The sequence below is a fragment of the Filicampus tigris genome, chromosome 1, assembly GCF_054856515.1.
Source record: "Filicampus tigris isolate MCC_2025a chromosome 1, RoL_Ftig_1.0, whole genome shotgun sequence".
Taxonomy (NCBI): Eukaryota; Metazoa; Chordata; class Actinopteri; order Syngnathiformes; family Syngnathidae; genus Filicampus; species Filicampus tigris.
In genome coordinates this window covers 37,576,574-37,592,349 of record NC_141217.1, presented here as the reverse complement: position 1 = coordinate 37,592,349, position 15,776 = coordinate 37,576,574, and the positions used below count along the sequence as shown (strand labels likewise).

Genomic DNA, 15,776 nt, shown 5'->3' with positions numbered 1-15,776 from the left:
TAGGACCGCGCGTTTGTCTCCTCTCTCTCTCTGCTCGTGTCGGGAAGCCGCGCGTGGCCTCGTGGACGATGGGACGATGCGGATGCGTGTGAAATGATGGCAAGGTGCGTGCGTGGGGTCGCGTACGTGTGACCCGTGGGAGCCTTCATGTCACAGCGGCGGCGCTGGCTGCCTTGCTGGCGGCCAGGAGCACCTGAGTGAACATTTCCACGGCTTAGCATTTGGTCGCTGATTTGACGGCACTGTGGTGTTAGCATTTAGCCGTAGACTCTTTTCCTTGTTTTTCTTTTTTTAATACCCATCCTGTCATGATTGCTGCTCGATGCTGAGTGATATATTGTAATTAAGTTGTTGTTACATTCAAGCGTCTGCCAACAGGCTGCTGTGTATCACGCTCACACACACACGCAGACACACTCAGACAAGATGACGCATGCACTGACGTTGTGGTAGCATCCATAGCGCCCCCTGGCGATCAGCCATGTTGCATGTGGGAGTGGGCGGGGCAGCTGTTGTTTTGAGCTGCTTGCTGCTTCACTGCGGATGTCAGCTGACCCACTTGCGTGTGCGCGTGTGTGCCTGTTGTGTGCGCCTGTGTGCGCGCGCGCGCGCTGGTCGGCGACGTCTGCTTTCCCAATGCTGACTTGGGAAGCTCCGCTTTGTGGCGATCAACATGTCGCCTTGCTTTCTACAAGCAGGACACAATCACAAATTTTGGGAGGTTGAAAGGTCATCTTTATTATGCTTCATATTTACTGACATTAGGAATCTTAATAACAGCTGTGTCAAATGAGAAGTGCGCGTGTGTGTAGTCTTTCTGTGTGTGTGTGTGCGTGTAGTGCCGAGGAGTTGCTCACTAGCAAGATATACATCAAAGTTGTCATCAAACGCATTCCAGATTTTTCCCTGACGGAAGTAGACAAAAAAAAAAAATCACATCATATAGATCAGAACAGCTGCACCGTGCGTGTGTGCGTGCGCGCGTCTGTGATTTGGCTTTCAGCATTATGTGTTTGGGCCTTAATTTACCATTAAAAACAATTTCATGTCCGTAAGACATTTGTACATATTGTACGTAATTTTATTAATTTCAAACCACGTGTCATATTTCTGTATGTGTTTCAGAGCTGCTACATTTTACAGTGTGTGGGGCGGCGACAACAATTGTGTGCTTTAAAAGATATTTGTTTATATGTGTGTGTGTGTGTGTGTGTATGTTTCTCCCGTGCCGAAGATCAACAGTGGCAATTGTATGCTGCAGGAAAAAATGTAATTCTTCTCAATTGGTGCTTGTTGAAGCCTCGTTAATCCTTACGAGCCGCCCTTGCAAGTCGTTTGTTGTCCCCTCGCGAGGCTTTGCTGCTGTAATGCTCCATTTCTGTGCCTGCACACAGAAGAAGCAAGCAGTCCATTTTAATACATTTCCATTTACAGTGCCGCTCAGTTTCTACAAAAAAAAAGCGCAATGCTTGATGTTTTGTGCTGTTAAATAAAGGTCCATTGAAGTCCTACATCTGTCCCTATCACCACATTTAGAACTCCCGACAAGGCAAAAGTTTGGGCCCACTAATGGTCCTAATTTATGACGTGTGGATCAACATGCCGCTCGCTGGTCACTGGCTTCCTGAGTGCATATAACGAGCATAAAGTCCAACACTTCCGGACCTAATTGGGCCAGCCTGCCACGCTAAAGTGCCTATAGATGCCTTTACATTGTTACAGCCACAATTAGTCCTGATTAGCAAGGGCAGCTAAAGAGGAAAGCATCAGGGCTCACCAGCCTCCAGCTCCCTGGTTGCCTTTTAATCATGACAGAGAATGTAGAAAATGTACAGTTGCCATCCAACTTGCAGTGTGTCATGTCAAGTCACAGAAAAAAAATTAAAGGAAAAATTAAAAAAAAAAAAAAAAAGCAGGTTCTGCAGTTTCACTTCGGCTGCTATAGGTTCATTAAAACCTTAGCTTGGAAACATAATAATAACAGAAGCAATAATAATAATAATAATAATAATGATAATGATAATAATAATAATAATAATAATAATAATAATAATAATAATAATAATAATAATAATAAAAGACAATTCATGTTACTTGAGTGCCGTGTTTCTGGGATACAGGCGTCCTCGTTTTGTTTGTTTCCCAACATGATTGCTGGCCAAAGTAGAGCAAAAGGCTGCTTTGTAGCAGCTCAAGTCGCCCTTGTGCCGCGCCTGATGGGCTGCAATAAAACCGTAAAACCCGAGGGTAAGACTGACCTTTCTAATTGTGCGCAGTGGTTGGAGCTCTGCCGCATTCCAAGCAGCTATGCAGCCTGCGTCGCGTCGGCACACATCGCAAGCTTCACGCCTCAGATTTTATTTGCAGTGCAAACTTGACGGGCCGCGCGCGCTTTTTGTGGTCTTTTGCGCGTTGCGGGGGATAGGAAATTATCAAAAGCACAATTTCAATGCATTTGTGCAATTAAGACGGCTGACGGATTCCAATAGAGTTGCCGTATATAATTCATCAACTACTAAAAAAAATAATTCATATAATTTTTAAAGAAAAATAAATAAATAAAAGCTTGCAATGCAGACGAGCACTTTATTTTTGTGGCTGAAATTGTCATTTGACGTTGCCTGCCAACATTTGCTGCAAAGGCGGATGGTCAGCACATATGGCCACAAATAAAGGGAAGGGAAGCAAGGTTTTATGGCAAGTCACTTCCTCGTCTTTGTTGTCTCTTTTGTGGGCTGTTGAGGCTTGCACAACAAATCAATGAGGTGCACGAACACCCGGAGCCTGTGCCTGCACTTTTTCAACCACGACGGCGGATTCTTTGCCAATTGGACCTGTTGAAAAGTCGCCCTTTCAAATTCTACCTCTACTCAACGCGGTGTATGTATTTATTTATGTATGTGTGTATGTATGTATGTATGTATGTATGTATGTATTTATTTATTTATTTATTTATTTGTTGGTTGTAATACGTGGGGGACGAGGATATGAAATAATTCACTTGCAGCCTATTTATCAGGGCAGAACAAAAGTGAGCCGCAATGACAATATCCGTTTGGAGTTGTACAAATCACCATACGCGCCGACAATCGCTCAAGTTTTGCGTGTTGGTGGTGCGCCTGAAAAGCAATTTCCAAAGCCATTATTTGCCGCTCAGATAATCATCAGTTTGCTTGCTCTCTTGCACGTCGCACGACGCAGGAATGCACACGTAGGACAGCAAGCACTCAGCACTTCAAACAATTCCACTGCCTGCTTCAAGAGTGTGTGTGTGTGTGTGTGTGTGTGCGTGGTGTTTCCAGCGTGTTTGGTTCTGCAAGAGCGCCACAAATAATGTTCATTAAAGCACTTTTTTTACACGTTTGTGCTTGCAGGCGGCCGCCTCGCTTTGCTGCAGATCTTTTTTTTGGTGAGCTGGGGAACGTCACTTGTTTTATTGCCCTCACACAACAAGAAAGACCATAAACGCATTCTTACCACCTCCCCCTGTTCACTGAAAAAAAACAAAAAAAAATTGGAAATTACTCACACGTCCAACAATTTATCACGCCGTGGAAAGTTGGACGCCATGCGAGAAAGTCATCGATTGTGTCTTGGATAAATATGAAATGGCAATTTTCATCAGTAATATTAGCTTGGAAAAAGTATGTGTGCGCGCACTCGTTTGTGTGTATACGTGTGTGTGTTTGAATGTATTTACAAGGCAAGTATTCCGTATTTTGGTCACAACACGAGCCCTCATCGAGTTTGCACCGAATGTGCGATTAAAAGATCATATCCTTCATGGCTCTTTGGACAAGACTTGGTGGGGATTTGATTGCAAATGTGCCCCCTCCTTGGGAATATCATCAGTCCCAATTTGCCTTGATGAAAGTAAACACCTCCTTTACGGTGCCCGCCTGCGCTCACAAGACGAGTTCGCATGGCGTGTGTGTGTGTGCGTGTGTGTGTGTGTCACTGTTTATCGGCATTTTACACTAATGCTCCGGCTCTGGGCTACAAGCTTGAGTTTGTAGCGCACTCCCGCCTCGCCATTGGTGGAGCCGTGTCAGCTGACTTCGTCATATTGTCTGCGAGCGAGCCAAGCCTCGGCTATAACACTCGGCTTTGTGCGTCTTAAGCGGAGATTGCAAATTAATAATATTCCATCGTCAAAGTACCGGGGAGGCACGCGAGTGGAGGTGCTACACGACAGAGAGGGGGGGGAGAAAAAAAAAAGAAGACGAGAGAAGAGCTCGCGGAAAGGTGTGGTTGGCTGACACACGCGGGAGGGAGATTTACTGGGAAGGAAGATTGAAAAGCGAGCGATAAAGAAGTGGGGAGAGTTGCAGAAGAGGGTTCCGAGGCAAGGTATGAATTCTTATTTCGCCAACCCGTCGCTCTCGTGCCATCTCGCCGGCGGCCAAGACGTCCTGCCCAACGTGCCCATCAACTCCAGTAGCTATGACCCAGTCCGACACTTCTCGTCGTACGGCGCCGCCGTGAGCCAGAACCATCGCATCTACGCCGGCCCTTTCTACTCGACCCAGGACAACGTGGTGTTCGGCTCGGGCCGGGCTCAGTACGACTACGGCTCCAACGTGTTCCTGCAGGACAAGGACGTGCTGCCCAGCTGCAGGCAGGCCAACGTGCAGGGACTGAGCAGCGCGCAGAGCCACCTCGGCCAAGACTACGCGCTGGAGCAGGGCAGGGCGGCCCAGGAGCACAAGAGCAACATCCCCATCTACCCGTGGATGCAGCGCATGAACTCACACAGCGGTGAGTTTTACTAGCAGCAAATAAATTAAGGAAATGGGCCCCCTTTTACGATTTGTCTCACCAAGAGAGTAAGCTACTTTTTATGGCCCCATAAAACACCACTGTATCTCCTTGGGTCGTACACGGGCCTTTTGCATGTGCAAACAAACAGCTTCTAGCTCGTGTACATGCTTGTATTTATTCGTACAGCAAGGCCGAGATGCCCCCCCCCCCCCTCAAAAAAATTAAAAAACCCACACCAAATAAATAAATACATAAACAATTGCAATCAATAATTCATATTGAACGGGCGACTTTGTTCCCCACGCAGCAGGAGTGGGCTACGGCACAGACAGACGCAGGGGACGCCAGATCTACTCGCGCTACCAAACTCTGGAGCTGGAGAAGGAGTTCCACTTCAATCGCTACCTGACCCGCCGCAGACGCATCGAGATCGCCAATGCGCTCTGCCTGACCGAGCGCCAGATCAAGATCTGGTTCCAGAACCGGCGCATGAAGTGGAAGAAGGAGAGCAACCTGAGCTCCACGGTGGCCGGAGCCGAGTCCACGGCGGCCACGCAAGACGACGAACGCGGCGGCGGGGGCGGCGCGCTGAAAGAAGACAAGGACGACGAGGACAAGAAACAGAAGGAATAGTTGCCGCCTGCACATGGAAAATAGAACAGCAACATTACTACCTAAAAGTGGAGCTGAAAGGGACCACACTGCATGATGGCTTCCCCCTCCTCGTCTTCCTCATATCACGGGGGCGATGAGCCTTAAAAAAAATACAAGAATGAATAATCCCAATAATTTCAGCCACATTCTGAACCCTTTGACTCTGGATCACTCTTATGTTGTTATTATTATGATTTTTTTTTTTTTGCCTTGTCAGTGTCACACTTGTAATGTGAAAATAAAAAAAAAAAACCGAAGTATTAATTTCTACGTGATTTCCAATGCCAGTATAAAGTATTTATCCCACGCACACGCAGCCAAGGCATCACTGTGAAGTCTCTGCCAAAAACAGTGTTAAATTAGTCTCGACATTCCACGGGCGGAAGGAATTGGAACCTTCATTTGGTCGCAGTGTCATGCAGGCTACTACTTGAATAGAGAGAGATATCAAATGTAAACATAGCTCTTGCAGAAACCTGAGCGTTGCGCGTATAGACTGCAGTACACACACACTCACATGCACACACACACACACATGGGAATATGTGCCTGTATATAGGTCGATCAATTAAGCAGATATTATGCAAATCCTTCAAGGGTGAATGTGCATTTAGTTGCTTTGATAGACAATGCAGAACACCAAATTGCGCTTATCCCCCCTCCCCCCTTTTTGTTCGACCCTTTCACACAATTTCTTGTGAATATATTTGTACGCGTCCTCATTTTTTTTTTCATTTGAAAGTTCTTGTTTTGTCATAATTGTGTATCATGGAATAAACTATTTGTAAAACTTTGCCTTTTGTGAGGTGTCGCTTGTATGGGAGCATTATGACGTGCGGTGCATGGATGGTGACTTTTGGGCTTTCAAAACAAGTCAAGAGGGGAAAGCTATTTCGCTTTCACTATCACAGAAACATTGAGGACTTCGGAATTTTTTTTTTTTTTAAATCGTGGGGACATCAAAGGTGGTGAATGTTTTGGACTGCCGTGTTTTATAGAAAACAACATGACGTTCATCTAACACTAGAATTCCACTCGTTTTTGTCACGTTAACAGTTTTGACACTGTTATGAGTATGAACATTCATGTATTTTCTGTTTCCTTCGTTGTTTTATTTTTTTATTTTTATTTTTTTATGAGAATGGCGAGCGAGTGGATGATTGCAGGTTCTGTCCAAGCGGGTGTCCTTCCTTTCGCTTCCCTTCCCGGGCCGTCTTGCCCCCTTCCCAACAGCAGATGACGCTCTTGTCCCATTGTGCTGGCCTTTTTCGCGAACGTCTGCTCGCCCTGCTCCCCAGCAGCAGCAGCTCAAAGTTTACTGGACACGTTTTTGCTATTCATCAATATCACCATTGAGTATCAACGCCAATTTATGACTGGCCAACATGCGCACGTGATCCCATACAAATAGGCCATATTTGGGCAGCGCGCATCGGATCAAGGATTACTAAAAAAAAAAAAAAAAAAAAAAAAAAACACGATAGCAAAGGCTATCCCACCTATAAATCCTGGATTATTTTTTTTAAGGAGAGGCCGTTTTTTTTCCTTCCAAACGGGGCTACCAAGAAAAGCAATGATCGACACAAATCAGGGACTAAAAGCAGCGTCTATCCAGCAAGCATCTGGGCGCTAAAAGTGCAAAGAGATTTTCAAAATGAGCTCTTATGTTGACAGCTGCAATGTGAGGCAAGCGGGCGAGACAAGTTGTCCAATGTTTGGCTTCGGCTCGGTGGGGCGCGGGTCCAGCCTGTGTCACGGAGGCGTCAACGGGAGCGCCCTCTTTGCTCGGCCGCTCCTCGTCGGCTCGCTCGGACAGGACGAGATGCAAAGGAGCCCGAGAGGCAGCCCTGCGGAGGGACCTCATGCGCAGCCCGCCACGGCCGCGCACGATTCGGGCGGGCTCGCGTGCGGCCGCGGCGCCGCCAGAGCCCCGCACAGGAGCGCAAAGTCCGGCGGCGAGCGGAGCCGGGAAGGTGACCCGAGTGCGGAAAAGGCGCAAACGGGCTCCCGCAAGGCGAACGGCAGCCAGCAGCAAGGCAGCGAGCGCGGACCGCAGATTTATCCGTGGATGACCAAACTGCACATGAGCCACGGTAAACTTTGGGTCTTTCTTCTCATTCCCCCTTTCGGGATGCTCCACTTCTTTTCGAGCGCTCCACTTTGCCTCTTGAGTTTTATAGGCCAAACGCAGGAAATAATAAAAACTCGCGGTCATAAATTTTATGACAAAGGCATCCATTGCTCGTAAAGCTGCTCTATTACGGCGAAGAGGTGATCGGAGGGCTGATTTATGATGCAGTAATTGGAGCACAGGATCAAACTGTGGCAAAATTATCAAATAATATTACAGATTCACCTCCAAATATTATTTTCTTTTATTGCTTCTTTTATACTTCTCTCGGTGCAGCAAACATGCTTTTACATGATCGGCCCGTGTGCGTGTGTGTGCGTGTGTGTGTGTATTTGAAGCTTTAGCCTTAAATTGAACTCTGGGAATCACCAATGACCCGACCCTCGGTTGAACTTTTCACCTCGAAAAGATTTGAATAGGCATGCACTCTTTTCTACGCGGTGCCGCAAGTTGGCTGCAGATGGACAGTGGACACTTTGAGTGCAAATGCTTCTGTTTTCTCTTACTTCGTATGCAAACTTCCCTGCAGCCAGGCAGGCAGGCAGAAGCCGCAGGGAGCGTTCCAAATATCCGCCTGTCTGTTCAGGAGCCTCTGGCTGTATGAGCACTGAAATTTGCCAAAATAGTTCGTGAAATGGTCATCCTTGTGTTTTGTTGTTGTTGTTATTATTACTGTGCCAACACGGGACCCGCATTTCTTCGGGTTGAGCAGAAATGCGATTTTGCCTGGAGTGTATGGTTACACGTCACAAATAATTTCTGGGGCCAAAATAATAATTTAGTCATTTGAGGTCTGTTCATTTCATTGTAAGCGCCACGCAAAGCAATTAAGCGTCCACCAAAAGTCAGTTCAAGTTCCGATTTGATTGACACTGGCACTTCCTTCATTAATATCAGAAGACGCTTCTTTTTGTCTTACTTGGACCAATTTTAATAACATGAAGCCAGAGTCAAAATATTCGACACGGTTCTCAAGTAACGTAAAAAACAAACATTGTTTTTGAACAAATGCATCGTTCATCCAAGTCAATCAAAAGGAATATATTCATAAAAGGGGTTTTGTTACGTTTATTTAGATTTTGCATAAGCGCTAATGTGCGCAGAGTAGTCATAATAATGTATCCCAGAACTGAGTGACTTTTGCTTTTAATGCTAACATATTTTGAATGCTATATTTATTTCATTTGAATCCTACATTTTTGCGGTAGTAAATGATTAGACCACCTTGTTTTTTCCCTTCAATATCTTGCTGGCTTGGCACCACTCAATGTGTATCATGTGACTGGCAGACCAAAACGAAAACGTGCAACGCTAAAAGTACTGCTTCATATTGATGTTAGCGCTTCAATTCAACGGTCATGAGCCGTTTTTTTGTTGCCATCATCATATATGTATCCAAGCAATTCTACTTTTAACTGTACAAAGGAATGCAGAATCAAGGGCGGCGTAATTGCACCCCCCCTCAACCCCATGACTGTATTTCGGATGGCACGCCTGCTGATTGCTAACTTGTGTTTGCAACACGGCAGAATCGGAGGGCAAGCGCTCGAGGACGAGCTACACGCGCTACCAGACTCTGGAGCTGGAAAAGGAGTTCCACTTCAACCGCTACCTGAGCCGCCGCAGGCGCGTTGAGATCGCGCACACGCTGTGCCTCAACGAGAGGCAGATCAAGATCTGGTTCCAGAACCGGCGCATGAAGTGGAAGAAGGACTCCAAGATCACAGTGAAGGAATAAAGGCTTGATTGAAACACACCGCAGCCTGCAAATAGCTGCCTGACCTCCGGATGAACTGCGGGGAGAAATGACGTCACGACGTGGCTCTTCATCAGCAATTATGTGTCAGCCGTTGCAGTTTGGGACCCAATGTATTGACTCTCACTCACGTTGATCAATTGGTTTGCGTTGCTTAAATGAATTTCGGTGGCTGTTGCGACGATCAGCCCACTTTGGGGACAAGAAACTGAGCGGCCAAGCTCCGAGTTGGGATTACAACTTGGATCAAACCACGTCGACTTTAACTCCTTCATCACGTGAACCACTCCCCCCCTCCATTTTTTTCCTCTAACAGTTCTCCGTGTAACATGTATTTGCTGCGTTCAGTGACGTGTCTGTGAATGACTGAATTTGTGTATGTAACCCAAGACAACTGTTTGTGATCATTATGTGACGGGCAAAAAAGAAAAAACGAAAAGTCATTAAAAAAAGTCACCTTTAGATTTGCGGTGCCTGGTAAATAAATCGCGCCATTGATAGTTTCATTGTTGACTGTAACCAATAAAGTGATGACATGCACTATTTGTGTTGTGTTTCCACTCATGGCGTAATTGTTGCAGCTTTTATGACATTTGACGAGTCGATGCCTAATGGCGGCGTAATCGCATCGTTTCAAAAACGCGGTCACATTGAAAGCCTTGCCATTTTTAGTCGAGTGACAAACGCGCAATGAAGTTTAAAGCCCCCATAAAACTTTATTGCCCCCGTTTCCAGACAGACTGTTTCCTGTTTTGCCAGGAGAAGGAAGGGAAGCCCCGGCCTCGCCCGGCCTCGCCTGGCCTGTGATAACAGCCCCCACAGCCCCCCCCCTTCCCATGCAAACAACCTCGTGCATGCTAAAGTCTGCTTTCCTTTTTTTACAAGACCACATATGCTCACGCTGTCCATGCACGCTTTTAACGCAACAATTGCATGGCAGCGCACACCCTGTGTACTGTCGTCCTTTTTTTTTTTTTTTTTTTTTTTTTTTAAGATCTACAAGGAATAAAATAAAGCAAATAAAAGGGACTTACCTCCTGATTCCAAATCAAAATTGCTTGCTGCTTTGAAAAAGAGAATCAGCGTCCGCTCGCGTGGGCCCAACGTGGCCGAAACGTTGACCATGTATTGAATCCCCCCCCCCTCGTTTCCTCTAGTCTTCCTCTTTTCGGGTATTTTAAAGTTTACAAGGTTACATATGCCAATTGGCCGCGGCAGGCCCTGTGAATGGTGCTTGGGAAGCACGTGGTGTCATTTAAGTGGCTTTTATGGCCTGCAAGGGCTGACAAACCTTCGATATATACACATCATATATAATGTGAACTGTCCGGCAATCGCAGCTGCCGGCTGGCTGCTAGCTGGCTGCGTTCGTGCATGCATGCATGCAATGCTTGCGTTCGCCTGATCTGGGCCACCGAGGGCCAGATGCAAGCCGGGATCGGGCAACTCGGACCCTGGGCATGTTGCGAGGCATCCAAGCAGTAAGTTGCCTCTCAAGCCTATTCGCCTTCCATTTCACTGCTTAAAAAAGAAACACTGAATTGTCTGACACCGCACATTTTACTGAAACGTGATGATTGTAAAATTTTGTTTTTTGTCAGAGATGCATTTTACGATGGGTTTTAGGATTATTGAATACAGTCAAAATTATGCTAGATAATAATAATGTTTTACATGAATACACAGGCAGGCATGTTATTTATTCATTTAAAATATTTCAACAAAAGGAGAACAATATGTGTGTGGGGGGGGGGGGTGCGTGTGTGTGTGTGTGTTAAGTGCTTTAAGGCTTTTTGAGCGTGTTAGCCAACAAACAGAGTGTTGTTGCACAGCCATAACACTAACAAACACCACAAATGTGTGCGGGAGGGTGTGTGGGGGTGTGCGCGTGTGTGTGTGTGCGTGTGTGTCTGAGGAATTGAGTGCAAGTCAGTGGCTTCTCGCGCAGACAGACGTGGAAACTCTTTTCAAAGATTAACTGGAAATCTGTCCTGTTGCATGTTTAAGTTCAAATCCCTTCAAAAAGTATTTTAAAAAATCATTTAAAGAACAAAGAATTTCAAAAAATAACCACTGCACACTTTAAATATAACACAAAAATGGACTGATCCACTACTTGGGTCAATTTGACCCAACTTTCTGGGATGTTTTTGCAGAAAACAACGCACAAATAATGGGTAGTTTTGTACAAAACAACACCCAAAAAATGGCTTTTTTGTATAAAACAACGCAAGAAGGTGGGTTAAATTGACCCAATTAACGGATCAGTCCATTTTTGACCCAAAATGGTCTTATTTTTAACCCAACCGCTTTTAGAGTGTATTGTCTGCTTTGTTTGAATTTGATGTTTTGATGGGTGAGGGAGCGAAACTGGGGCAGTGCCATGAACGAATGTGTTTTTTTGTGTCGAGGTGTGTGTGTGCGTGTGTGTGTCAGAGCCACAAGCTGCTCGACCAGTTAAATTGAGTCACTTATTTGCTCATGTAAATTGTGAAGACTTCATTTGGTCTTGAATTGTTGCAATTTGTGTTGTGGTTGCGCTTGCAACAACAACACCATTGCCCTCTTTTCATCTATGTGCTATTGATTATTGTTGCGTGTTTCCTGTGGCGCAGGCTGTTGCGTTATACACCTCCAATAGGGGGCACTGTGCAACACTCCTTATGAGTGTGTGTGCGTGCGCGCACTTGCGTGCGTGTGTCTGTACGTGTAGGCCCTGTAAAGTAAACCGTACGTAGCGTTTGTCTTTTTGTCGCTAAATGGAGATATTTGCTCATTTTGATTTTGATCAACTTTGGCTTTCGCGCCTCAGGACTGAAAGTGGAGCGATGCAAACATCCGCTTTCACTTGCAGCGTGCATGTGTGCTGTTTTTGTTCCTTTCTCTGACCTGTGCAACTGACACGGTCATTATTCAAGACGCACAGGTCACTTCCGGGTGACTTTTTCTTTGTCTCAGCCCTCATTGGAGGCATCAAGTGCCGCCACCTCGCGCTACCCGAAATGTGTTTGCAATGTGAAGGCAAAGTCGTCGTATTTGTAAGATGACTGCATTTTGACGTGAGTGCTCTTTCTTTCTATTGCTGGACATCAACCCGAGGACTCTTTCGTTTTGGTTTTGTGTCAAAATGACCCGTCTTAAATGCCTCTCCCCAGTCATTGTATTGCGAGTTTTTTTTTTTTTAATTTGCTTTCTAAGGAATCCTCATCCCATTTGCAAATAAATCACAAGAGGGAAAATTAAACAACAATCGAACGCAGCGTAAATAAACAGTTCTCGTCAATTAAAATAATAATCATCTGCTTTGAATTTATTTAGGCTTTTATTTGAAAGGAAACCAGCATAATATATATGCAATGTTTCCCTAAAAGAATCGACACCCCCAAAAGTTTGTAAGTAATTACCCATCTACATAATTTATTTGTGCGCAGTGAGTGTAGAATTTGTTTCCCTCATGCACATCACATGGACGCACTTCCATGAGCAGGCCACCACATGACTCTTGTAAATCCAAAAGGTTGTGCATGCAGACGTGCCGGATTTGTTTCTTTTTCAGTAGCCGACGTGGTGTGGTTATTTGACTGATTTGCAACAAGTTGCTTGTAAGTCCTTAAAGGAACATTGAAGAGAAAGTGAGCAACAAAAAGTGTAAAAAAAAAACATTTTATATCAAATAAAAGTAGGTCCAGGATATCTTCATATTGTTGAACGCAACATAAATAAAGACATTACATTACGTATGCATTGTAAAAAAATAAAAAATAAAATAATGAAAACGTGACAAAACCATTACAGAAAACCCTTTTTTCATCTTTTGTGACTTTTTGCATTTACTTGAGCTTCCTTTGGAAAACGTTGCATCTTGACGGTTCCAAATCCTCTTTCAGGCACCACGTTTAATCTCGTGTCTCCTTTGTGCTTTGCAGATCCTTCCACGGCTGAGGGCGCGCGTGCGTGCGTGCGTGCGTGGGTGCGTGGGGCCGTGGACGTGTCCACCTGTCTTGCGGTGGAGATCTGACACTTCTCGCATCTTGCAGGCCAGCAGCTGCCCCCCTCGCCACCGAAAAAAAGGTTAGACACGTGTCGGGCTTGTTACGCAAACGACTCGAGCGCCGTCCTTCAAGTTGCACATGAAACACGGGAAGTGCCAAACAGGCACTTTGCTTTCTGAGGGTGGGGGGCTGGGGGGGCTGAGAGCATTTCTTCCCTGCTGCTTTTAGCGCATAGTCATATTCCAGCTCTCGCACGACTGTCGACTGCACTTCATTAAAACTTTTTTTGGAGGGGTGGGGGGGATTAGACGATATAGCTTATTGTTATTACACCTGTGTGCGCGCAGTCTATTCTGTTAAGGCTTTGATTAAAAGCGCGTTATGGCCATTTAATCAGGAATATTGCAGCGCTCGGGTGAGGTGCCACTGGGCCACCAATTCACAGGCGGAACCACCACATAGTCTGCGTTCCCCACATACACGTGTACGACTTTTAATTAGCAAAGGGCCCGTTTAATTAGCCCTCCGATGAATAAATGAAACAGGCAAATAATCCACCCGAGGGCCTCATCTTTTTCACTTGTACATTATAGCAAGTTATTGAACTGGGCGCACGATCTGAAAGCCATTTGTGCGGAGAAGGAATTCATCGGTGTCCCTCCATCAATAATGCTTGGCAGTGAACTATTGGCGGCAGTCAAACGCGCGGGGTGAAGCGCGGGTCAGCCTGTCTAACTCGGATTAAAATGCATCCTCGCGGAGCAACAATCTAGGCCGCCGCATCGCCACGTCAAATGGCACTTTTCATTTTTCACACCGTCTTCTTGTGACTTTTTTTTTTTTTTTTTTTTAACAAGGCGAAAGCTTCATACGGGGTTGGGTGAGTCTGTCGCGCGCTTCCACTGATAATCAATGCCCATCGATTCACAATCTGGCGTATGTTTGCCGTTTTTAATAAACCACAAACAGGGCCACATGTCCAATATGACATTTTTCATCGCCGCCTTTTCTCATTAGCTTTCCGAGTGGCAGCAAGAAAGGTTAGCGAGCGGTCACTATGCTAATCGCAAGCCCAAAGAAATGCTTGGCAACAATGGAAACTTATTTTTCATCCGCGCTGTCACGCCGACCCTTTGTATAGGCCTGGCTGTGTGTGTGTGTGTGGGTGTGCACGCGCGTGTGTGTTTGTGTTGATGTGTTGTCGGGGACTGAATATTCGTATAAGAGCTGCCTCGAAGGTGGACATGCTTTCTTGTGCGTCGCGCACATGCACGCCATTTCGAGTAACACGATGCAGCTGTTGAGTGGTCGGGATGCTGCGGCGCATTTGCACAAAGGCTGAGAGATCCGCATTAGTTGTCTATATGTACCCTGTAGAACCGAATTTGTGTGCACTTGAAAACAATCACAAATACGTCTCTACGGGAATACATGGGCATCTGCAACTCACCACCAGCCTCGGCGAGCATGCGCACATGTCCTCACGCGCTCACTGCCAGCTGTGCAAGCCACATCCGGGCAGCGCCGTGCAGCTCTCCTGCGCCACCTCGCCGAACACTTTGCGAGGCAGCCCTCGTTTCAACCTGACTGATTTACGACTTTTATTGCGCTATAAAAAGGCTTCCGACATCCTCGCGAGCGCTAATAGAAATGTCACGCGCCTTTCCCACAAAGCCGGGCGTCCGCGAACGCAACGCGGTCTCATGATCATCACCCTCTTCCCCATCAGACATTATTATTATTATTATTATTATTATTATTATTATTATTATTATTATTATTATTATTATTATTATTATTATTATTATTATTAGTAGTAGTAGTAATTGAAGGCAAAAAAGTAGTAGCCTATAGGCCACATGGAAGTGACAGAGAGGCTCTTGTTGTGCCGGATGCAGTTGACCCCCAGATAAGAAAGTGCACAACATTCACATGACAAGTTTCCATGCATCGCGATTAAAAAGAAAAAGAAAAAAAAAAAGCAGAGCTAACTTGCTCAGTGCTTCAGATGTTGGAGCTGGATGGATTTCCAAATGGCAGCGGCACCAAAATCAATGTTGTCCCAGGCCCACTGGAATAAGCAAAACCTCGTTTTACTGCAAGTAGGTTTGCATTGAGGAAGGTGTCTTCTGGACCACCCATTTGCTGTCTATGGTCTTATGTTTTAATTTGGGCCGTATATGGCTTATGTGAGCCATTACCGATGCCGCTTATCCTCTCAAGGGTCGCGGGGCGTGCCGGAGCCTATCCCAGCTGCCTTCGAGCAGTAGGCGGGGGACACCCCGAATTGGTTGCCAGCCAATCGCAGGGCACACAGAGACAAACATTCGCACTCACAATCAAACCTAGGGGCAATTTAGAGAGTCCAATCAACTTACCATGCATGTTTTTGGAATGTGGGAAGAAACCAGAGTACCCGAAGAAAACCCACGCAGGCACGGAGAAAACATTCAAATCCACACAGGGATATATATATATATAT

The 15,776-nt window shown here is 45.8% G+C and overlaps 2 protein-coding genes and 1 long non-coding RNA gene across 6 annotated transcripts in view; all 3 read left to right on the top strand.

Moving 5' to 3' along the window:
* LOC147153949 (uncharacterized) overlaps nt 1–15,776 on the top strand; it is a 50,176-nt gene that overhangs the window by 18,362 nt on the left and 16,038 nt on the right. For both annotated transcript variants that reach the window (XR_015087849.1, XR_015087848.1), the window contains exon 2: nt 13,229–13,373. This is a non-coding gene — a long non-coding RNA (uncharacterized LOC147153949). The remainder of the gene's footprint in view (nt 1–13,228; nt 13,374–15,776) is intronic.
* Nucleotides 13–6,209, top strand: hoxc6a (homeobox C6a). Of its 3 annotated transcripts, XM_086038265.1 has the most exons (3): nt 13–2,880; nt 3,375–4,758; nt 5,069–6,209. In XM_086038265.1, exons 2-3 carry the CDS (start codon nt 4,353–4,355, stop codon nt 5,392–5,394), a joined length of 732 nt encoding a protein of 243 aa, XP_085894391.1. In that variant the 5' UTR covers nt 13–2,880; nt 3,375–4,352; the 3' UTR covers nt 5,395–6,209. The 3 variants fall into 3 exon arrangements, with proteins under 3 accessions (XP_085894391.1, XP_085894399.1, XP_085894380.1); XM_086038273.1 differs by having other exon boundaries at nt 13–4,758; nt 5,072–6,209; XM_086038254.1 differs by having other exon boundaries at nt 13–4,758.
* Nucleotides 7,070–9,790, top strand: hoxc5a (homeobox C5a). The gene is made up of 2 exons (XM_086038284.1): nt 7,070–7,508; nt 9,076–9,790. The coding sequence occupies exons 1-2, from the start codon at nt 7,070–7,072 to the stop codon at nt 9,282–9,284; spliced, it is 648 nt and encodes a 215-aa protein (XP_085894410.1). The 3' UTR covers nt 9,285–9,790.

What these genes read in the sequence shown, in the direction of transcription:
- hoxc6a (XM_086038265.1), top strand. Translation starts at nt 4,353, where the DNA reads ATGAATTCTTATTTCGCCAACCCGTCGCTCTCGTGCCATCTCGCCGGC. An exon ending in GCGCATGAACTCACACAGCG is followed by an intron (nt 4,759 to 5,068) that starts GTGAGTTTTACT and finishes TTCCCCACGCAG; the next exon opens with CAGGAGTGGGCTACGGCACA.
- hoxc5a (XM_086038284.1), top strand. Translation starts at nt 7,070, where the DNA reads ATGAGCTCTTATGTTGACAGCTGCAATGTGAGGCAAGCGGGCGAGACA. An exon ending in CAAACTGCACATGAGCCACG is followed by an intron (nt 7,509 to 9,075) that starts GTAAACTTTGGG and finishes GCAACACGGCAG; the next exon opens with AATCGGAGGGCAAGCGCTCG.